The 24,996-nt window shown below is 47.7% G+C and overlaps 1 protein-coding gene across 2 annotated transcripts in view; it reads right to left on the minus strand.

Moving 5' to 3' along the window:
• The window catches only part of LOC138580218 (alpha-2-macroglobulin-like protein 1), a 1,051,822-nt gene that overhangs the window by 719,876 nt on the left and 306,950 nt on the right, over positions 1-24,996 (minus strand). For both annotated transcript variants that reach the window (XM_069650580.1, XM_069650579.1), the window contains exon 8: positions 1,639-1,774. In XM_069650580.1, the coding sequence (XP_069506681.1) occupies positions 1,639-1,774 (136 nt within the window). The remainder of the gene's footprint in view (positions 1-1,638; positions 1,775-24,996) is intronic.

Raw genomic sequence — 24,996 nt, forward strand, 5'->3', positions numbered from 1 at the left:
ACTGGTTCATGTCCATTCATTTGCCAGAGCTGCGCTACTGGTTCATGTCTATTCATTTGCCAGAGCTGCGTTACTGGTTCATGTCCATTCATTTGCCAGAGCTGCGCTACTGGTTCATGTCCATTCATTTGCCAGAGTTGCGCTACTGGTTCATGTGCATTAATTTGCCAGACTGCGCTACAGGTTCATGTCCATTCATTTGCCAGAGCTGCGCTACAGGTTCATGTCCATTCATTTGCCAGAGCTGCACTACAGGTTCATGTCCATTCATTTGCCAGAGCTGAGCTACTGGTTCATGTCCATTCATTTGCCAGACTGCGCTACAGGTTCATGTCCATTCATTTGCCAGAGCTGCACTACTGGTTCATGTCCATTAATTTGCCAGAGCTGCGCTACTGGTTCATGTCCATTCATTTGCCAGAGCTGCTCTACAGGTTAAAGTCCATTCATTTGCCAGAGCTGAGCTACTGGTTCATGTCCATTCATTTGCCAGAGCTGCGTTACAGGTTCATGTCTATTCATTTGCCAGAGCTGCGCTACAGGTTCATGTCCATTCATTTGCCAGAGCTGCGCTACAGGTTCATGTCCATTCATTTGCCAGAGCTGCACTACAGGTTCATGTCCATTCATTTGCCAGAGCTGAGCTACTGGTTCATGTCCATTCATTTGCCAGACTGCGCTACAGGTTCATGTCCATTCATTTGCCAGAGCTGCACTACTGGTTCATGTCCATTAATTTGCCAGAGCTGCGCTACTGGTTCATGTCCATTCATTTGCCAGAGCTGCTCTACAGGTTAAAGTCCATTCATTTGCCAGAGCTGAGCTACTGGTTCATGTCCATTCATTTGCCAGACTGCGCTACAGGTTCATGTCCATTCGTTTGCCAGAGCTGCGCTACTGGTTCATGTCCATTAATTTGCCAGAGCTGCGCTACTGGTGGTTCATGTGCTTTCATTCGCCACAAAACCTTAGGGTAAGATTTGTTTCCTTTGTCCATTTTCAGAGTTTGCAGCACATTTTATCCAATCGTCACTTTATATTCCTGGTTACATAACGTGTGGTGTCTGCTGTAAGGGACCCCACATGGTACGTGCAAAGGCAGGGTAACGGTTCGAGCAAGACTGACTCATTTCATTGCACACATGTATTGGGGGTAGCGTTAGAGAATCCAGACATTGGGTGAGTGTCTTATTTTGGGTATCTTGTTGTGCATTTGGTGCGCCTGATGAAGGGTTACTTATTATGCGAAACATGTTTTCTGATTTCAACATGTCTCAGTAGCGTTGAAAGCTCCCATGCAATGTACTCATTACTACAAACTTTTCAGAAGAACTTTGGAGGAACCCCTAACTGTGGGAAAAATGTGAAGATGCATTATACAGTTGCTGTGCCCTGAACCCAGACTTGAGGAGGATACTATGTTGGGGTTTTCACACTCTTATCTTGTGTTGCCCCATCTTCCCTTCTCTGTCTGCCATAGCTGCACCCCCCGACTCAGACTATGCCTATTTCTCTAACACCCATCACATTTCTATCACCCCCTTCTGTCACGAGACATCATCCTCTTGCCCACGCCGATGCCACACACTTGCCCACCGCAACCTCCCTCCCCCCATCACCTGCCACAGGGTGGCTCACCATGCCGCTGAAGTCCTGGCAAATTTTCGACTCTCCATATGCGTCCTTTCCATGCGGTCCCCAAAAGTAGTAGACGTACGCGCTCTGGCACAGAGAGCCCCTCACCGCCCCCAGCACTGTCTTTCCATAGGTATATCTGTGTAGAGACAAGAAAAAGAAAGACCTGGTCAGTCGCAGCCCTGCCTCCTAAGCAATGCATGGCCATTTGGGGGCACTCCAGGGACCCCCACACCTTCTCAGTTGCAAGCTAAATCGCTGGTGACTGTCTATTCACATGTAGGTGGCGGGTGGTAACCAGACACACGGTCAGTGGAGCGCTTTCCTGCCTTTAATGTGTATGTTGAGTGCATGCCGATGCGCCATGACACACAACTCAACATTGGAGTTTCTAACCCCTAGACGGGCACAGCCAAGTGCCGGGCCATCACGGGCTACCGGCTCACCCTGAAACCACAAAAACTGCTGCGGCCAAGTCCTCACTCAGTGCACTCACTAACAGCGCTCAGAAGGATACCCTACCTCTTCACTTAAGGCCAGACCCTGCAGCCAGTAAGCACTAATCGTTGAATGACCAGTATTCTGGTACAATTGCACACGCGCAAAGGAGGCTCACATTAGCGCTGTCGCTAATCCAGCTGCACTGTAGCTATTGCACTCGTGCGTGGGCAAACTGGGTAGTCATTGCCTGGCAGTTCTAGTCTCTGTGGGCTATCCATTATGAGAAGGGGCGATGAACTGGAGAAATAAGGGGGTGTGGCCTCCTCAATCCCAATTTAAAGTGTCCCCTGGCGACCTATGAAAGCAAAGATCAGCACTGTAGCTCGTAGCCATCTTACAACGCATGCTACCTGCAGCCGGCCAGGCATCCACTGAGGGCAAAGACGAGTTTCAGACCTGTGCGTGAGAGCCACGACTAGCCGCGTCGTGCCAACAATCTTCAATGGTCCATCAGCCCCACCAAAACCAAGATTGATCTTGGAACCTTTGTATATATATTACTAAGCCTTGCACCTGTGAAGTGATTGTTTTCCTCCACAGCAGTTTTTGCCTTTGTGAAGACATTGGGCACACTTTCAAGACTGGCTTGTCTCCCATTTCTTGCACATGCAAACTACGTACCCTGAAATGATGCATACTGCAGGACTCTCCAAACAAACTTGTCTAAAAAAACAGAGACGTTGCACTTTTGCATGCATTTCCGGACCCTAATGTACGTTAGGCTGTCATCACCCACGTGACTGTTGACAGCACATTTCACAGCGAGGGACCTGTCACTGTGTAATGTCAAAAAAACAAAAACCCATTTCTAACCATAGAACACGCTATGCTTCCACTTAAACCAAAAAACATGAAAGAATCAGAATTCCACCGCTCATGCATTGCACACACCCCCGTGCCTGTTCCAATCAGGAGCACAAGAATGCTGTAGTTCCCTGTGCATTTCAGAGCACATCCTGATTGTCAAGCACAGAGACACTTTGAAATGTACGTTCGGTAAGATTTTGTAAAGTCCAACTGGTGTGGGACTTCACAAGTCTTATCTCTTGGTATTTAGCAGACCCAACTCTTAATATAGGCCTGTACTACACAAGTCGGTGGAGTGGCTGAGCAGCCAGGATTTTCTTAGGAGGGGTAATGTGAGCTGTAGAGTAGCACAATGAAATCAGCAAACACAAGAATCCAAGTAAACAATAACACAGTTACGTTTATATTACATTATTTATCAAGGCACATTAAGCATTCTTTAAAAAGCAGCAACTAATAGTAACATTCAATGGAAGATAGAATTCATTTAAACAAGAACTAATAATGCAGGTGAGTAATTATTTTCTATGCTAAACATGTTCCAACTCACAGAGTGACATCAATCAAGGTCAGTATTAGCCCTTATTTTTGTTCACCATTACAAAATTGAGATTTGGAGGGAAACATTGTTAGAGTCAAACTAGAACACACTTTCAACTGGTTCAACGGTTAGTTTGTCCAGAGGGATGTAGGCAGTCTTTTATCCCAGCAATAATATTGTCAACAATTAAAACCTGTAAGAGAACAAGCACTGCCAAAGCCAATAAGGTTCAGAAAAAGAGCCTTTAGGAAACCAGGACAGCCAAAGTCAATGGGACAGTTCCAGTTCTGTTGCAGCTTTTCTTAGAAACATTTTATCAAACAGTCAGGAGTTCTTTGAAAAATCACAGGAGCTCAAGGGGAGCCCACTTGATGGAGCACAAGTTGGAAGGCCTGCACAGGTAAGTTGAGGTCAACTCCAAAGGGGTTAAAATAGTACTTCCCAAGCAATGGGAGCACTACAAATGGCAAAAGGTAGTTATAATCCAAGTCCCGCAGTAACTGAGAGTTGAAGAAGAGGTTCCAGTTGAATGCCTTCCTGAGGCAGTGATGCAGACGCTTGTTTCAGGTCCTTGGTCGTGGTGACAAAAGGGAGAATGACTGGCGGGCTGCTGTGGCAGCACTCTGGAGAGGGACATGGCAGCAATGCATTCCATGTGATACAGTGGCTCTTTGTGGTTTTGGTGCCTTTTTCTTAGCACCAAAGAGAAACAAAGAGCTCTGGTCGGAGTGTCCTCGGTGCCTCGATCCTGCACTCTGGTGAGGGGACTATAAAGTATTCCTGCTTCTGGAGGGCCTTGAAGGTGCCCATGAAATTCTGGATTATTTCATTCTTGGGAAGATGATGCACTTGATAATGGTTAGGGGTCCTGGGGCATTGGGATTCTGCCGCCTAAGAAAACCGCAGCAAGTCGAGGGTTGAGCCAAAATGAAGCAGATCTCAAGTCTAGCTGGTTCCATCAACCAAAGGCAGGAAGTCATCCTGCACAGATCTTCCCTGTCAAAACGAAAATGGGGTCAGCACAGCTGCAAGGCTTCACCTGTGCTTCTGCGGTTCTGCAAGGTGCTGCTGGCGTCTCTGCTCATCTTCTTCATTGGATGTCTTGTTCCAGTGTTTGACTCTGCCTGTAGTACCAAAATCCTCGCCTTTTATGTGAAACCCCATTCATTCACAGCCCTACAGTTGTCAAACACACGGAGGGTGTAGAGGGGGAGTTGTCCTCTAGTACAGCCACCCACCCAGTTAGAAATAGTTTTGGACAGGCATGCCTACAAACAAAGGTCAGTGAAGTTTCGCTCTTCTCTTACTTCCTGCCTTCCCAGACACACTGGAGCCTGGGCAGTCTTCAGGGATGTAGCCCGCTTAAGGCAAAACACACAAAGGACTCAAACCTGGTTTAAACAGCAGAGTAAATGCCCATAAGGAACTAACAGACAAGAAATGATGAAAAAGGAACACAGGGGCCATTTTGGAAAAATGGCCACCCATGGGTGCTGTACTGCAGCTGAGAAATCAGGCTGCTAGTACCCTGCACAAAAGGTAGTAAAAAGTAACCACTGTCACCAGCCAAGTTATTGTAACAGAATATTACATGAGACGTAGGATAAGGAGTTACTAGGTAACACCCCCAGCACTCCACAAAGGAAAAGGTAAGAACATTTCTCACGGTTTCTGGGAACAGTTGTTCACCCAAGAAAATGTATTTAAACATTAAAAGAAGTCCAAGGGACTTCTCAGTGGCACTGCAAAGAGGGCGTTGTGTGTCACTAGGCAAAACATAGATGCCAATGGGGGTTTACCAGACTCCCTTAAACAGTTAGAAATCCTAGTCATAGAAAAACACATGAGTGAGTAGTAAAAGGTACCACTCACTCAGGAGGTTAAAGATCAAAAAGATCCCAGATGCCAGCATAAGAGCTGGGGGTCTCTAAGGTTAAGGGGAATTAGCACAGAAACTGAACATTCTCCCTAACACCACACATGCTCTCCTTAGCCTCTCTGCTTTTCACATTTGCACACGTGGGAAAATGACATCTGAATGCGCACACAGCTCTTCCGTTGCATTGACACCAAGCCCTCCCTACAATGGATCATGAATAGTTATGTTACAAACCTCTCCACCCTGCCAGTCACCTCAGACCTTGCCTCTCCCAGATGTCTCTGACTCTTTTTCCCTCTACTTCTTTCTGACTCACAATGTCTACCACTTTTTCTCTGTCTCTCTCTTGGTCCATTACTCCATGTGGGTCTCGCTCCGCATCAATCTCTCTCTGTCCTCTTTAGCTGCTCTCCCTCACTCCCTCCATCTGCTTCTCACCCTCTCCCACTCCAAGCTTGCCTTTGTGTCCCCCCCTCCTCGCCCCCTCTGCTTGACCTCTCTCTCACGCCACCCTGGCGTATCTGTTGCGCTTCCTCCTACCCACCCATGGAGCTGACCACAGCTTGTTGTGAGAGCCGATTCTGTTTCGATGTGGATTGAAGCTCGAGCAGGGAGCGAGAGCATGTCATATTCATTTGAGCTTTGTGAAGTCGGAGGAAAACTACATTTCCCATGAAGCAACGGGATCGTTAGGGCATCCCAATACTTGAAGCTTCTGTTCTCCTTGCGTTCAATGGATGCGAAGAAACGTTGATGCATTTTCAAATTAAAACAGTAGATGGCAGGATTGCATCTTTTTTTGAAGACAGTTGTATTTTTCTGCGGAGCAGGACGATTAGGCGCGGCCAGTTTGGCGCAGGCCGATTCACCGCGACTGATTCGGCGCGGGAGCCAATTGGGCACGCACATTTTGGCGCGACCGATTCGGTCGCGCCAAAATTGGCCGCGGGGATGTTTTGGCGCGGGGTGGGGGGTTACAGTATTTTTTTATGTGATTTGCGCAAATGATGTTTTGGCGGGGAGGGGGTTGCAGTATTTATTTTAAAGCACATGATTTAGAGTATTTTTTATTGTGAATTGCCCGGATACTTTCTTACTTTTTTTTCTGTATCAATTGTTCAATCATGGGACTTAAATATAAATGTTTTGCTGCCCAGGCACAAGGCCAGTTTGGTCTTGTGGTTAAGTTCAAAGCCTCACAATCTTGCAGGCCATGGTTCGTGGCTGGGCTAAAGCTTTTAATTTTATTCTATTTGCAAAATATCACATTATTTTTATTTAAAAGGGGGAATTAACGAAAGGTTCTGTTTATCCACAAACCATGGCCTGCAAAACTCTGGGGTAGAGAACTTAACGCAAGGCCACTACCTTCGAGGTGGTAGCTGGGAGGTGGTAGTGGGCAGGGGGTGGAGGAGCGAGGTGGTAGCTGGCAGGTGGTGGGAGACGGTAGTGGGCAGAGGGTGGAGGAGAGAGGTGGTAGCTGGCAGGGGGTTAGAGGTGGTAGCTGGCATGTGGTGGGAGGGGGAGGTGGTAGTGGGAAGGTGGTGGGAGGGGGGAAGTGGTAGTGGGCAGGGGTGGGAGGGGGGAGGTGGTAGTGGGCAGGGGGTGGAGGAGCGAGGTGGTAGCTGGCAGGTGGTGGGAGGGGGAGGTGGTAGTGGGCAGTGGGTGGAGGAGCGAGGTGGTAGCTGGCAGGTGGTGGGAGGGGGGAGGTGGTAGTAGGCAGGTGGTGGGAGGGGGGAGGTGGTAGTGGGAAGGGGGTGGAGGAGCGAGGTGGTAGCTGGCAGGTGGTGGGAGGGGGGGAGGTGGTAGTGGGCAGGGGGTGGACGAGCGAGGTGGTAGCTGGCAGGTGGTGGGAGGTGGTAGTGGGCAGGGGGTGGAGGAGAGAGGTGGTAGCTGGAGGGGGTTAGAGGTGGTAGCTGTCAGGTGGTGGGAGGGGGAGGTGGTAGTGGGCAGGTGGTGGGTGGGGGGAAGTGGTAGTGGGCAGGTGGTGGGAAGGGGGAGGTGGTAGTGGGCAGGGGGTGGAGGAGCGAGGTGGTCGTTGGCAGGTGGTGGGAGGTGGTAGTGGGCAGGTGGTGGGAGGAGAGGGATGGTAGTGGGCAGAGGATTCTTTTTTATTGTGAATTGCCCAAATGCTTTATTATGATTTTTTTTTATTAGACTGTTCAATCATGGGGGTTAAATATGTAACTTTTGCAGCCCCAGGCAGAAGGCCAGTTTGGTCTTGTGGATAAGTTCCAAGCCTCACAATCTTGCAGGCCATGGGTCGTGGCTGGGCTAAAGCTTTTAATTTTATTCTATTTGCAAAATATCACGTTATTTTTTTTTTCAAATGTGCTCCATCATGCTGGAGGTAAATCCTCCAAAACGAAAAAAAACCAACAAAATCCGCAGAATTGTCACAGTGGAATTACCGCTCAGTAATTCTGCCAAAAAAGCCCCATTGAGTAAAAAAGAAATGGGGATTTACACGGCCCCCGCCACTCGTAATCCACCAGACCAAGTGGCAGTAACAGCAATTCAGTTTGTTGGTATCTGGGCGGATTTACCGCCGAGATACCACCAAACTCATAATGAGGTCCATTGTCCTATTAGGGCTTTACAAACAAAAGTGTATTGAATTCACTGTGCAATGTTGTGTTCATGCCCATTTGCCCACGTGTAAAGTGCTCAATAATTATCATTCTGGCCCAGGGCCTCATTACAGATTCAGTGTTATGGTAAAAAATGGCAGTGAAATAATAACGGATTTACTGCCACTTTTCTACCACTGCTCCGCCCCAGCGAGCTCTGAGTTTGGAGGTGAAGTGGAGGATTTACCTCCAGAATATAGCAGGGAGTATCGCTGCTCATCATAAATTCACAAATATCTCCAAGGAAACATACGGTGTCCAAAAATTGGGAATTACACTGACATTGTCAACCTCGTAATCTCATGGTAACCCCGCAAAAAGAAACATTACGAGGTTGCCGGTCATGAAACAATGTACCGGTAAGCTTGCCAGTACCATTGTTTCTGGACTGGCAAACTACGAGTTCTGCGAGCGGTTGACTTTCCGCCCGCCAGGTCATTTCTACCGGCACGGCTACCGCCGGACTCATAATGAGCCCAATGGAGTCATATGGGGAATTACACTACCACTTCCCCACTCACGGTAAATGTGTGTGAGTGACAGTAATAATCAAGCGTGACAGTAATTCTGCAGTAATACCATGAAATGACCCCCAAACTTGCCATAAAGCAATAGTCTTTGTGCCATGTATTATTATGCACTGGCAGTGCGACATGACATAGCATCACCCAGACCCATTACCAACTACCAACTTACCTTTCCTTCCCCCAACCTGAGAGGGCAGCTCATCACAAAACCAGAACAGCGAACATTCCATGCCAAACACCTGTGACTATAGTCGCATAGCACATGATGAGCAGGCATGAAGCAGAATGCGCCACCATGCAAACAAGCACTTCATGCGAAGCATGTCCAGCTCAGGTATGAGCAAGCTGGGGTTTACCCCAAACCCTTAGAAGCGTACCCACACACAGGGACTTGCTTCTGCCGATAAAGAGTGCCCCAAACACCTGCAAGACCCTCCCCACCATACCGCTCCCTGGTTGCTCCTAGATAACCCTGAGGCCAATACAATGGCAGAAGACATGCCATTTGAGAGTCAAGTAACATAATTCAGCATTTAAAAAAAAAAACTGGGCCTCATTATGAGGTTGCCGGTACAGTAACAATGGTACTGGTAAGCTTGCCAGTACTGTTGTTACCGTACCAGCAAACTGCGAGGTCTGCTCGCGGGTGCCTTTTCTCCCACCAGGTCTGACCTGGTGGGTGAACCGGTACCCGCGAGCAGACCATGTCTGATGCCCCGGCACCATTCACATATGGTGCCCGTGCATCCGGCCTCTCCATTCCCATTGAGCCCTATAGGGCTCGAATGGGGAGATTTTTTCCGGCGCCCGGGAATGGGCAATTACCGTATCCGGTTGGGCCGTAATGACCCAGTAATTGCCCATTCCCGGGTACCGGAAATAAAATACAGCGACACGGCTACCTCCAGCCTGCTGGGCATCCTCTATAAGTTTGAGCTGTAACCAGTTGCATGTTGAGTGCCCCGTGTGCATCCTGATCCTAGTGATGAATATGCCCCTGCATAGTGTGTGCCCCGTGTGCATCCTGATCCTAGTGATGAATATGCCCCTGCATGTTGAGTGCCCCGTGTGTATCCTGATCCTAGTGATGAATATGCCCCTGCATAGTGTGTGCCCCGTGTGTATCCTGATCCTAGTGATGAATATGACCCTGCATAGTGTGAGCCCCGTGTGTATCCTGATCCTAGTGATGAATATGACCCTGCATAGTGTGTTCCCCGTGTGTATCCTGATCCTAGTGATGAATATGCCCCTGCATGTTGAGTGTCCCGTGTGTATCCTGATCCTAGTGATGAATATGCCCCTGCATAGTGTGTGCCCCATGGGCATTCTGTTCTTAGTGATAATTATCAGACCTGTCAGACCTGGTGGGTGGAAAGGAACCCGCGAGCAGACCATGCGGGATGCCACGGCACCATTCGCGAATGGTACCGGTGCATTTCCTTTCTGGTCGACCCTCCCAGGTCCAAATGGGCTCCTTCCTCTCTGACATCTTTTTCTCCACCTGTGGTGTCCCCCAGGGATCCAACCTCTCTCCCTGGCTCTTCAATCAGTATCTGGCACTCCTTGCCCACCGCATCGCCGCTCTCTGCCCCCACTTTCAGTGCTATGCGGACGATACCCAGCTCACTTTCAGGCTACCCTCGGCCTCCTCCTCTCCTTCCCTCATCTCCGACTGTCTGTCTTCTATCCAGGAATGGTGTGCCGCCAATGACCTCTGCCTTAACGCCAGTAAGACTGAGATTCTACTCATCGGCACACCCACTCCCTCCTTTCCTGCAGCTCTCTGGCCGGCCTCCCTTGGCCCCCTTCCTGCCACTACCTGCAAAGCTAAAAACCTCGGGGTCATCTTCGACTCCACACTCTCCTTCTCTCCTCATATTTCCGACGTCTCTAAGAAGTCACATTACCAGCTTCACCTCCTCAGAGGTATTCTTCCCTTCCTCTCCTTCCCCCAGAAGCTCACTGTCTCCCGAGCCCTGGTTCTCTCAAGGCTGGACTACTGTAATAGCCTCTATCTTAATCTGCCTGCCTCCACTCTCCGCCCTCTGCAACTTATCCAGAACAGAACTGCGAGACTTGTCCTTGGCCTTAAGCCCAGGGACCGTATCTCTCCAGGACTGAAATCTCTTCACTGGCTCCCAGTGGCTGCGAGGATTAAGTTCAAAACCCTCTGCATTGTCCACAAGGCCTTCTGGGGCCTGGGGCCACAATACCTTCAACTCTCTCTTCCTAAATATCTGCCTTCACGAGCCCTTCGCTCATCCGTCTCCAACTCTCTCATGGTCAGCCGCTTCTCGAAGCAACGAGCTGGGGGCAGATCTCTCTCCGCAGCAGGGGCCTCCCTCTGGAACAGCCTTCCTGCCTCCCTGAAACTTGAGGAGAACCATCTCCGGTTCCGGAAGCACCTCAAAACCTTCCTCTTCGCTTCTGCCTTCTCTCTCCCTCTCCCCTGCTAAACCTGCTTAACTCCCCTTCGAAGTCTGCACTTAACCTGCATCTGGGCCACTCTGTGACCTCGGCCCAGGGCCCAGCCACTCTCCACTTGCACTGCCTCCCTGGCTCCGCCTGCACTGCGGGACTGTCACTGCATCCCTACAGCCGCCTTCCCAGCACTTGCTCTGCACTTACCTCGCACTTGCCACCAGCTGGCCCTTTTATTTATTATTTATTATTTTATTACGCTACTTACCCTGTATTGCACTTTCCCCCCCACCTCCTCCCCCTGCACTTCTCCTTTTCCCATTACCTCTGCACTTGCGCGATCTGAATGACACCTGGCCTAGTAGGATCGTTTGTCTGTCTTCCCCTTGTTTCCCCCCCTCCCTGCCTCGTCGCGCCTTGAAACACTCGTGTATAGGCGCGTTACAAATACCATATCATATCATATCATATCATCCGACCTCCCCATTCCCATTGAGCCTTATAGGGCTCGAATGGGAATGGGGAGATTTTTTCTGGCGCCCGGGAATGGGCAATTACCGGGTCACATGGGCAATTGCCGGATCCAGCGGGCCGTAATGACCCGGTAATTGCCCATTCCCGGGCGCCGGAAATAACATAATACCGCAGCACGGCTATCTCCGGTCTCAGAATGAGGCCCACTGACTTTTTGACTTTGCTAATGCTTATTTTTTAGACATTCCTGGTAACAAGGTGCTTGCTCAGACTTCTATTCTGCTGTCAAGACCCGCTGCAGCTGGACTGGGATATTTCATGGAATTCACAGAAACCTGCCTGCTGGGCATCCTCTATAAGGTTGAGCTGTAACCAGTTTCTGGGGGAAGAAACACAATCCAGCTGCTGCTGCACAAACTCCAATCCAAATGCCCCACCTGCTGCAACTGCTGCCATTTTGCACCGGGGAAAAAGCATTGCCAGTGGGAGTGTGGTGGTCAATGTTACTGCACATCTTGTAGAATGACTTTCAATGCCCTCCTGGTGAGGAGATGGATGCTGCTACACCTCCTGGGATGAGACCTGAGACATCCAGGAGCTGTTCATCCTGAGGACTGTAGCGCTGCTGCCTCTGTGGCTCTCGCGGCACATTCCCATCTTCAGGGGAATCCAGACCATGGGCATCATTACGAGTTTGGCTTTACGGCGGTAACAGAATTACTGCAATTTTTAACACACTGTTGAATTCAGAGTTTCACCTTCAAGTGTGATGCTGGAGGTAAATTCTTCACTTAAAGGCCAGCATTCGACAGAATTACACTAAATTCACCAAAATACCATGATCAACCCTGCAGTGTCACTATTTGTGAACTTGTGGTAAACCCATGGGTGGATATACCACTGAATTACTGCCAAACTTGTAATGAGGCCCTATGAATGCTTTTACCCTCTTCTGCAACCTGGCAAGTCCCGGACTCTGTGAACCCAGACTCTGGGAGATTTCCAGTGAATTGCCATATGAGGGTAATGAATGCTGGGATTTGACAAAGCTGAAAAGCACATCCTGCACCTCAGTGAGGAATATTCGGGAACTGTCTTGAAATCAAGAGCTAGCTTGTTATCATGCAAGTGCAATGGACCATCCCATGAGCATAATGGCAAAGCAAACATGTTAGGGACATGAAGAACTTTGTTTCACTCTCCACCCACAAGTGATTTGACTTCCTGTGGCTATTGTGGGCGTGCATGGCATGCCTGGAGCTGGGCTAGACTCAAAGTTAGCAACATTCAGGGCCAAATTCAAGCTGGCGAGAGCACACCACGCCTGTCGTGGACCCCAAAGGTCCAGTCTTGCATGGATGAAGTCGCTACACCTACGACTGCTGATGTGGCTATTGAGGGAGACCTTCACTAACTATCTGCATAGATGTTATGTATCACTAGGATCAGGATGCACATGGGGCACTCACTATGCAGGGTCATATTTATCACTAAGATCAGGATGCACACAGGGCACTCACTATGCAGGGGCATATTTATCACTAGATCAGGATGCACACAGGGCACTCACTATGCAGGGGCATATTTATCACTAAGATCAGGATGCACATGGGGTACTCACTATGCAGGGGCATATTTATCACTAAGATCAGGATGCACATGGGGTACTCACTATGCAGGGTCATATTTATCACTAAGATCAGGATGCACACAGGGCACTCACTATGCAGGGGCATATTTATCACTAAGATCAGGATGCACATGGGGTACTCACTATGCAGGGTCATATTTATCACTAAGATCAGGATGCACACGGGGCACTCACTATGCAGGGGCATATTTATCACGAAGATCAGGATGCACACAGGGCACTCACTATGCAGGGGCATATTTATCACTAAGATCAGGATGGGCATGATGAATTCAGCATGCATCAGTGTATATATCATTAGATCAGGATTGGCATGGGGAACTCAATATGCAGGGGGATATTTATCACTAGGATCAGGATGCACACGGGGCAGTCAACATGCAGCAGCATATTTATCAATAGATCGGGATGGGCATGGGGAATTCAGCATGGGTGGGGGTATTAATCACTAGATCAGGATTGGCAGGGGCATATTTATCACGAAGATGAGGATGCACAAGGGGCAATCAACATCCAGGGGCATATTCATCACTAGGATCAGGAGGCACACGGGGCACTCAACATGCAGCAGCATATTTATCACTAGATCAGGATGGGCAGGGGGAATTCAGCATGCGTGACTAAGATGAGGATGGACATGGGGATCTCAACATGCAAAGGGATTTATCACTGAGATCTGGATGGACATGTGGTACTTAACAGATGAGAAGCCATTTATACATACCATTGTGATGGACATGGGGAACACAGCATGGGAGAGAGTACTGGGGTAAGTCACAGATAGGAGACGCACATGTAGACATAGTTGATCCAGACTTCATTGGAAAACACAAAGAAAAACCTCCTCTAAGCCCTATCACTAAGATATGTTCCCTACACTAAAAAACAATAAAAGGGTGCCTATCTGACTATCGCGCAAAACACAAGTCCAGTACTCTGTCCAAATCCTATATTGACTATCACTAGCCTAATACTAGAGACATAAGAAACCTAGAAAAGAATCTGGCCTTGGGCTTAGTTTAGGGCTGCTTCACCCAGGGAACTTAGTGATGACTGGTTTCTGACCCCACCCCCACCGAATGATACTTAAAAACTCTGGGAGTTCGACAGAATGGATTTTCCCAAAGCGAAAAGAAAATGTTTCCCAAAGTTCCAAAGAAAGGTCTGGCTTTCTCTTAAAAGAAAATGGGCCTCATTACGAGGTTGGAGGTAGCCTTGCCGGTTTTACTGGCAAGGCTACCTCCAAACTCGCATCTGGGTCCGGCGCCCGTGAATGGGCAATTACCTGGCTATTCCAGCCCAGCTGGACCCAGTGATTGCCCTTTCACGGGAGCCGGGCCCGGTACATCCCCATTTCCATTTGAGCCCCCATAGGGCTCAATGGGAATGGGGAGGGTGGTAGCACCGGTACCATTAATAACGGTACCATTGCTACCATCAAGTTCTGCTCGCGGGTGCCGGTACGGCCACCATGTCAGACCTGGTGGCTGCAAGGGCACCTGCGAGCAGAGCTCCTAATATGGTGGTACGGTAGAACCGGTGCCAGTAGCGATACCGGCGCCGTTGTTGCCTTACCGCCATACTCGTAATGAGGCCCATTAATGTCTTTAAAAAAAGTCTCTCAAAACAATCTCTGGTTCTGGTTTGTATCCCGTCTCCTGTGATAAGGTAACTTGACATTGGGTGCTCAGTATTACTAGTCCAATTATACTTCCTCCTGAACCCTCTTGGATTCTATCGAAGGGGTGGCTCGGGTTGGTGACAAGCTTCTTCAGCTCAATGTGGCTTCTCTCTTGTTCTTCGCAAGACAGAAGCCTTTCCAGCCCTGGGTGGGGGGAGGGGTACGGGTGACTTTCCCCCTTGTATGGTTGTTGGGTTTGTTCACCTCACTGTGGGTTACTCCTTAGCCTAGCCCATCCTCAGCTTTGGGTTTCTTGGATTCTGTCAATGCTTCTGTTAGCCACTTGCACGCTATAACTTTCTCTGGCCCTCTTGCTCTCTTGGTGTGCCGCTGCTGGGATGTAGGCTTCTCTAGTCCTGTTGGTTCTTCGGTTTCTTTGGCCCCTTCCCGGGGTAAATCTTTGGTTTGCCCCTTCTGGGCTACAAGCTTCTTTATTGCTGGTGGTTCTGTGTTTTTCTCTCTCTCTCTGGCTTCACTGTGGATCCTGGTGGTTTTCCCCTGCTGGAAGCCGCAGAGTCAGCAATTCCGGAAGCTAGTGTCTCTCACGCTCAGGGGTGGAGCTTCTTGCCTCAGCGGCCCCACAACATTTGGGGACTCCGCCTTCGTGGAAGCTACAAGCACTTTGTGCTGTCTGCTGTCCCAAACCCACCTTGGCATCGGTTCCATACAGGTCTGCTCCGTTTAGCGGATCCACATGTCTGCACTTTCTACTCCACTGCAGATGCTCTCCTCTGTTCTGAACGTCCAGCGCTGTTGGGAAAGATTTCCATTTATGAGTAATTTTCCCTCCAGTTGCGTACCCCCCACCTTTTTGCTGCTGTTTAATCACCATAATCTGATTTTGCCAGTGAAGCACAGCGTCCAGCTGCACTCCACTGGGCTTTCCCTTACTTGTTATGGGGAAACTGACATGCCCTTAAAGACAGTAAAGACTTTGTTTCCCTTAGGCCTTTCCAATGTTGCAACAAGTTACGTGCGAGAGGGTACTTACCACTAAGGTCAGGACGGACATGTTCCTGAGCGGAAAAATTACAGCATACCGGGAATTGACACAATTTACTTTTGAAGTACATGCATCTGCTCCTGAAGACATGCTGGGGGGCATCCAATCCACCTTCACCAGCATCAGCTGCATGAAGCACAAGCCTGTCCAGCTGTGCATGGGTAATATAATCTAGCCCTGCACTATCAGCAACCACTGATAAACACCATGCCATTTCACATGTGCGCAAACCTGGAAAAGGAAGTACTTCATCAGGAGAAGCTGGAATCCTCGACAAACCGTAAAGGCCAATGACGTAGGGGCCAATGACATAGGCGCCAATGACATAGGCTTCCCTCATTGTCATTATCAAGAAAGGCAACCCGCCTGATAATGTTCAAATCTGCATCTAGATGTGCCTACGAAACCTAGAAATCGGGTATTAGAAGCACATCACTCTAATGGTCCCATGTCACTTCCCACATGACACTTTTGCAGCACTCTTCCTTCGAGTGACTCTTTCCTTGCAGCGTCTACTTCCGCTCTGCTCCCTTCACTGATAATATGCATTGTGTTGTCATATGGAGGAGTCCACTGAAACCCTCCTCCCCCTTCAAACCCTGTCCTAATCGCGTCCTATGTGAGGGGGAGACCCCACAATGCTCCCCCCAATCCTGGCTGCAATGACACATCCTTCACCTACACCTCCTCCTTCTCCTTCTCCCTTCTGCGTTTTGCCCATTCCCCTTCCTCCGTATCAGACCTCGGTGTGCCACGTTCCTCACCCATGCTGAACCACACACCTTCACCGCCCATTCTCCTCTCCGCTGTACTAAACATGATACTCGCCAAACATGTACACTTCCTCTTAAACCAGTGTTACGTCAATGAAGCGGTTGCAGGAAGGTGGGGCATTTACCACTCCAATAGGCAATTGCCTCATGGCAGAACTCACGGTGACACTGTCTTCCCAAAGCTTGACCTGTTGCTTGTGATTAGCAGTTGAAGCTACCTTTTTGACACGCACAGTACCAGTACAAGAGACTGGGCTTTGTTATCCCATGAAAAGGGGATGTCTTCCAAGACATGATTTGATTCGGAGTGTGTTCCTTGGCCTAGAAGGCACCGTTATCAGTGATGACATTTTTGTGTACGCTCACACAGAAGAGGAACACCTAACAAGACACTTCCTCAGTGACTGACCCACCACATAGATGGAAGCCATCATGGCTCACCCCAAGAAAGGACTGAACATCAAAACATTTTGGGATTTGAGATATTTGTAATACGTAAATCTCCTGTAGCATAAGAACCAGGCAGACTAAACTGCTTCTGGGCGCATATCCTACAAGTGGGCACATTAACATGGAAAACCAAAAGTTACCAAACAAGAAACGTTTTCAGGCTTTTTTTGAAGAGCAGATATTAATTATTTAGTCTAAGCTCGATGGGAAATTAATTCTATAGCCGAGGGCCCATTACTGAGAAGCGCCTGTTGTTAAGATGGATTTATGAACTCTCACCTGGTGGGCAGAGGTTCAGAAAGCCAGCTTAGTTTCTTGGAACAGGGTAACCTTCTGGACAAGCCAGACCAATCAAGATAGCATTGGCAGTGGTCAAGACTATGTCTCAGGGGGTTGAGGGTGATCGAAAGTCCGCAATGTGCACACACAGTTTACAACAACACTAATTACTCTCACTCAGGTGTATATATCAAAAATACATATCCATTTATTAAAGGCCTTTTAACTCCAACACAAGATGAAACCACAACGATATTAACAATACTAACATAACACTATTCTAGGAAACATATATACAGTAACTATTAATCTAAAGTAATATTCAACAAGTAGAGATTGACAACCTGAAACAGAAAGGGGTCAAACAAATATACTTTAGGCAGTCCTTGAACAACTCAAACCCTAACTAATAGACAGTCCAATCCCTATGAAGTGTGGAGCCTTGTGCTCAAAAGTATGTTCAGCGTGGGAGCACTCGATCATGCACTTAAGTAAAAAACAGGTCTCTTCAAGGGGCTGTAGGGTCTCAGAAAGGTGGGTGAGGTGGTTAAGAATAAAGTTCCACTATTGAAGGAGGATCTCCACAAGAGGGCAGAGCACTTTCCAGGAATTGGGAATAGGATGGTAGCACAGGATACCCTAACAAAGGAGAGTGGACCTTGAGGGACACTTGTGCGTAAATATCAATGGATGCACCAGGAGCCACCGGTAAGTGTTGCAAGTACTCACCAACTCTTGAAGCACTCTAGACCAAACTTCACCAGTCAAATCCAGTTCGATTGCAGGTTCGAGCCCAGCAGTCGCGCATCTCTCCAGCTTTCAGGGGCTGCATTCCGGGACCTCAGACCATGGTGGGACAGTTGCGTTTTCTCTGATTCTGGGGAAGGGATCGGGCCAGTTCCACTGCAGCTTGTCTCAGGGCGCAGGGGGGCACAGCAGCAAGGCACCCTCGAAGCTCATCACCACAGCGGGGCAACACCGGTAGGCTCGGGTTCAGGCGTACTCTCCTAATTCCAGACCTAGGAATGCTAGGTGTACAGAACTTGGCGGGAGAGTGCCTTCTACCGAGAGCTTATGGTTCCCAAAGTCTCAAGTCAGAACTCGACACAGTGGCAGTTCCAAGGCAATGGTTCCATACAAGCTTGTCAGTTCACTGGCCGGTCCAGGAACACTTCCGAAGACGCTTGTTTGCAGGTTAATCAGGAGGTACCGAAAGTAGTTAGTCCCACTATGAAAAAACGTGTCAAAGCGCCCTTGCAGGCCTTCTGTGATTGATGAGAAACAGGGCACCGACAGGACAATGGCGTGTTCAGGGTGCCAAACCTTCCAGTGGTTCACCAGTGGTTCCACGGATCTGCCTTTTCAGTTCAGGATACTTGGCTCCTTTGCTACGTTCGGTGTGAACTCAGAACATCGACTTGGAATAGGTCTAGAGTGCCTTCTCTTATCCAGAATCTCCTTTGCGCCAAAATGAAGAGAAACCAATAGGAGATTGGATCACATTCAACTATTCCAGACGTGGACCAATCACGGACCACGGTGGTCCTAGTCATCCCAGCACACCAGACATCCCGGCACCCAGGATGTGTATTGGAACTAGACAGCTCCAGCCCAAATCCTGGGCGCACACACACAAGGCATGCAGAAGCCTGCAAAAGCTTTGGATTGCGCGGGGATCTGCATGACTAAATTAGGAATTTCCTGGGTATTCTTGACCTGAGGAAGGCAAAGGGACAAAGTGGGCAAAGGACAGAACAAAAGACCTTGTGGCATGGCCATTTTAGACACTGGCCACTGTCCTGGGCCAAACATGGTAAACACAGTTTGGACCCTTGTAAAGGGTCCAAAATGCCTTATTTGTAACTTTTGCCACCAGTTATGTCCTGGGCACACTTGTACATTAACCAACAGTCCTTCGAGGTTGTCTAGGGCCTTAGAATGAAAGAGAGACCCTGTACACTGTACTGGAAGGTACATGTCAGTTTCCCCTTAACAAGATGAGCAAAAGCCCAGCGGAGTACACCAGAAGGCTGGGCTCCACTGGTAAAAGTCAGGCTAAAATGGTCAGACAAAGGCAAAAAGTTGGGGGGTTCACAAATGGAGGGAATATTACCCATGAATGGAAATCTTTCCTAACACTTGTCCCCTCTATGTTGATGCTGATCGGAGGAGTCAAAACACAGGATGAACATAGGATGAATAATAAAAGATTATTGTTGCTGCCAGATAAGCAGGGGCATTTCCATTGAGGTGCTTGAAAACAAGACAAAGAATCACAAAAGTGATTCTGTTTTGAACTGGTAACCAATAGATTTATAATACAAACAATGCCATACAATACACTACTTGGCTTATTAATTTACAATTATGGTAAATATATATACAATTAGAGATATGTTATTCAATCTTAAGGTGTGGGGGAGAAAAACCAGTCCTGAAACATGGGATGGTGACAGTACAAATAAATTAAACCAAAAGACACTTAAACATTTGCTAAATAATGGTTGATAATTGCAAAATAGTTACACTGTACATATTGTTCACTAATCATGTGCAATTTCATATGAATGTTAATTTAATTCAATTTACTGTGCCAGCCTTGAGAACGACCAAGGTTGAAACACATGTCGGCTGACTACCTCATGAATAAATTGAAACTTCAAGAATATTAAATTTGGAATTATTCTGATTTAATTGTACTTCTGATATTAAACTGCTAATCATCAGGAAGGCAGTGCATGAATCACCAATATTGAACTCAATTTTCATTGTTAATTTTCCAAGGCCCTCGTCTGGGTTGGCTTTGTGGAGGGGTTAACACAGCCTGCCATAACCAGAACAAAAAAGAGTGGTCATAAAAACACGGGTTTCAATATGAACCCATTCACTTTATTTCTTATGTATTTTGCAACGATTGCAATATTATATTGTGAAACAGAGGAGCTATGAATGATATTTGCTGTATTATTCGCTCAAGGATGAGCCGAGAAGGGACTCAGAGATGTGCAGGTGCATTGATTAGTGGTGATAGGGAATGTGTGTGCAGAAGATAAACTGGGTTTTTCCACTACTGGCTGGATTTTTCTGCTCTTTGCCTCCCATGCTTGCTGTCGGTCCTTCGACCGGGACCAGTTTGCAACCTATGAGGGGTGGGGATTTGTCCCCCATAAGAAGGTATCCTGATGAGGACAGAGGGAAATGGAACTCCGGGTGATGAAGTTTCGCTGAGAGGGAGGACGCTCTGCTCCAGACCCCGTTAGTACTTGTGATCTCTCTGCCTTACTTCCTCAGGACTGGGTACTGTCATCGTGACTAAGATGATGTTTTCTCCTACAACTGCACTAACGGCGATGTAGACCCTTTATAACTATTCTTGTTTGTGTATTTATGTAAAACCAATTGCATGTATTCCAATAGTTACATGTATGTTTATTAGGTGTGCGGATAAAGGGCCTGGAAAGAGCCAATTATATTCCAATAATTTGTCTAGGAGTGTATTATTGCCTTTCTGAGTCCAAGAACATTTGGTCCGTGTAATAAAGTGAGTAGTTCTGAGGTCATTACACGTGTCTGAAAAGCAAAACATTATGGTGCTGTCAGCAGGGTCTTTGTGCTGAAATTGATGCCAGAGACCAAACGACTCTGAAACTTGGACCCGGAAAGGCAAGTTCTTTACATTTGTGAATTGTGAGGTTGTGTTTGAGGTATTTGTGGGAAGGGACGTGAAACATCCATCGATATGATGAGTTCCTTATTTAGGAAAAAGGGAACCTCTGCAGCCGGTGATTGTCCCAAAGTGATGATCCCAGGGTGGACAAAGAGTCTGTATGGTAAACTGGCACAGACTTGGGCATGTGGTGCCGGTTTGAGTGAGACCTGTGACACAAGTATAGGAGAGGCGAGTCTGGTCGAGGTGGCGGCTTGTTTGCAACAGGTTCTGGTAGAAAAGGGATTGGAGTGCTCAGCTTTGGGCAGTCGAGGTTGGATTTTGTTGCACGAGTTCAGAAAGGTGCAGAATGTAGAAATGCAGACAAGTGTCTTGAAATTGAAAAAGTAGCTGGCTGCTGAGAAACAGATTGCAGCTTCAGATGAAATTGTATCATGATAATGCCGATAAATATCAAGCAGTAGCCGAGTGAGCTGCTGTGAGAGTTGCCCGATACATATATCGCAAGAGAAGAGGGAGAGTGAATACCCTCAATGTGGTAACAGTGATTGCCTCGGCAGGGGTTGATTCTGACCCAGAGCAATGGGACGGGGATGTATTCGACACTACTAGTTCAGAGAGTGGTTCGATTAGGGAGGTACTGTCCAAACCAGAGCCTGACAGGAAAGAGGTGACCGCTAAACCAGTCACACGTAGATAGGCTGGACCACATCTGAATAATCCTGTGCTGGTCTCAAACTCCCTTTATTGGGGCCCTTGCTTTGGTTACCCTTTACACCATTGTTGTTTGCCTCCTCCATGACTCAAAATGGTCTTATGCTTAAGAGACCTTTGCTAAATAGCCACCCCTACTATAAAACACTTTCCTCTCATCCTGCATCTTTTTAATTCTCTGCCATATTTTGCCAACTCCTGCACTCCTTAACTCTCACCTGTGAGGCTTCTAACAGACCTCCTCATCCTCCTCGTCTTCTCTCTCCTCCATCACCATCTCTCTCTCACAACCCTTCTCCTTCAAATTCCGTGTCTCCTCCTTTGGTATTTCTACTCACCTTCTCTAAAATACATTCTTCTCCTGTTCCGCTTCTTCCTCCAGCCTCATTTCTTCCTCGTTCTCCTCCTTCTCATGTAATCCGCCCTCCAGCCATCTTACTTGCTGTAATTTTATTCTTCTTCTCCATCGCACACTCTGCCTCATTTTTGCTTTCCACCACCTTCTTCTCAATCGTCTCCACCTTCTCCTCAGACCTTCCCAAGTCCATACTCTTTAGCACCTCGAATTTCATCCTCTGGTCTCTGCATTCTCTCTCCAAACTCCTTGCTATGGCACAATACAGTTTTCCTTTAGTCTCTACTGCTCTGCATGTTCACTTCTCCTCGGCCTCTAAATACCTTTGTCGTAAAAACCCCATTGAGTTATAGAGGCCTCGAGCCACTTTCCCTGGTGCAGCCTTTGCCGGATTGGGTAACTCCTAATGATGTGAAGCATCCCCACCGCTCTCGAAGGGCTCTTTTAGCTCTGCACCAGGGTCCAAGAATTCAAACTGGCAAGGCACCATATTAGAAGTCTTTTCCATGTATGCACGGAACAGAACTGTCACTGCATTGCTCACCCGCGAAGGCACTACCAATAATTGGAGATTAATTGAGGCAAAGTAGTTCACAAGCATTGTAGGATTGTGAATTGTAGTGTTTTGCTCAGTAGTCCTGTGTTCCCCTGATCATGGCCTTTGGGAAATCACTTTCTCTTTAAAAACAGAATTTGATCATCACTATCATCACTGCTTTCCTAGTAGTCATCATGTTACCGAAATGAACTTCTTGCTAGACCTTCTCTTAGGGAGTGTGGGTCCCACAAACTTGGTATTCTGGGTATCATTCGGTAATGGGCGGGCTGATGATTTAAAGGGCATCCCAGTGCAAGAGCTTCCCTGAAGAGACTAGTACATGAATTAACTCTGTGTGCTGAATCCTTGCTATCACATTGGGGCATGGTGGGGTAGTCTAGAAGATCCTCCCTGCAATGCCCACGGAGCCAGCATTGGTTTTCAGGTGGAGACACCTGGTCCCCAACCCTTACGCCAAAGATGAGGATGACAGATTAGAGATAAAACATGTCTGTAAAATCTAACTCTAGATTCATAAAGTTCTTACACGTTGCACATGGAAAGGAGGGAGGATGGAATCATAGCTGTTCTGGTTTTTAAGGAGCTACAGAACAATGTCACACTCCTCTATGGCCTGTGCACCTTCGACCCTCCTAATGTGCCTCTACTTTTCAGGGCAAATCTTATGGAATCCCAGAATCCCAATCCAAGTGAAGCAACCAAGATCTGGGAGCAATCTAACAATATGCAAGCAACTATTAGGCAACACTCCGGCCCTTCATCCATCCACGCAGGGGATTTAGAACTTGTCAGGAACAGAGCTGCACGAGGGAGGCCATTAATTCGGTCAACACAGTTCCTCTGATGGTAATATACCACAAACATTGTGGCGACTGTGGAGCACTCTAATTGATCAGTGATCTAGAAGTGAAGGGCCAACTATGGCAGGATTGTTTGCCTACAACATAACGCTGAGAATCGGATCCAGAGCACAACACTTGTGAATCTCATTCAATGAGGATCTGGCAGAGCCTAAAAACAATGACCGGTCAACAACTCCTACCACACCCAGGGCTCCACCAGCGGTGACCAGGTGTCCACAATCTCCACATCAGTTGAGAGATCATCTCTCTGCACCTGGCAAGTTCAAAGACTATGATCTCGGACGATGAATGCAGCGTCAGCCATATGAGAGGTTCCCAATGTACAAGCCCTGTTTTTTCTAATGCCGAAGGAGATGTAGTGGGTGGGGCAGCACATCCCTCTTTTCTCCCTACTGGTTTCTGATGACCCCAGAGCAAAGATACTCATGAATTCATGAGCCATGATGCCGGAGTTCATGGCTTTTCGAAAAGGCTCGCCTTGTGTTCAAGCTGGACACAAACGCTTGGAATATTCGTTTTGCTAGGTGTCCTTTGTTTATACTCCAAGACCTAACATAGCATATAGGAAACTCCAAATTTGATAGTGAGTGTAATGACCAGCTAATAGTTTCGATCAATGCAACTCTTCCATGTGCTTTAAAATGCACCATTTGCAACACATTTCCCCCCACCTCCCCAAGTACCCCGGTTACTAATCAGGTTATGTAAAAAAGTCACAAAATGCTACATGAAAGTCAGCAAACTTTTTTAGTTGCCCTGAATTGTTTGCCCAAGTCCAACCATGATCAGAGGACCTATTAGCCATGGCTTAATGGGGGAGGCCGAGAGCAATCCAAAAGGACACAAGTGCAATCTGTTCCAAAAGAGAAACAGTTAGCAATGCCTTGGTAAAGGGGGATGAATATGACTTCTTTTGTTACTTGAAACTACCAGAGAAGACACAGTGGATGGGATGGTCCAATGCAGAGTACAGTCTAAAAATAAGGACTCGTTATAATACTGAGCAATAACTATGGTTCTTCAGAAGCTGCTCCTGGTGATATCAAGTTCTTTGTTGGAGGCACCACAGGTTACACACTATGAAATGACACCCCGAATCCTGCAGTGAACCCCATCCTCTTCATCCTGAAGAAGAAGACTTAGTACAGAGTCGCTGCTTGTCCCACACTGCATTACTGTGAGATATCTACAAGGTAAACATAATCCCCAATAGAAGCTTGGAAGATGGAAGAACAAGCCACCAAAATGGCGTATCCTCTGACTGGCACTGGCAGAAGAATATTCAATAAGAGGAACATCATTCTCCAGCATGGGGTCTGGCATGGATTCACATGCTCATGAATATTCCCCTTCGTGAGGATGGGAATCCTCGATAAAGAAAAAAATCAGTTTCAGTTTCGTTTCTGAACGGTCTATCTCCTAATGACCAATCACTGGTCTCTGGGTCATACTGCCCCCAGCCAATGACTGCCCTCTACCTAAGCCCCTACTCTGGCAGCCATCTTCAGATTTTTACCGCACGTTCAAGTGTTGGGAGTCCTCGTGCTATAGCTCTCGAGCTTTTACTGCGTTTTGCGATTTTT

Source organism: Ambystoma mexicanum, chromosome 3p (assembly GCF_040938575.1).
Source record: "Ambystoma mexicanum isolate Mex_15411 chromosome 3p, UKY_AmexF1_1, whole genome shotgun sequence".
Lineage (NCBI taxonomy): Eukaryota > Metazoa > Chordata > Amphibia > Caudata > Ambystomatidae > Ambystoma > Ambystoma mexicanum.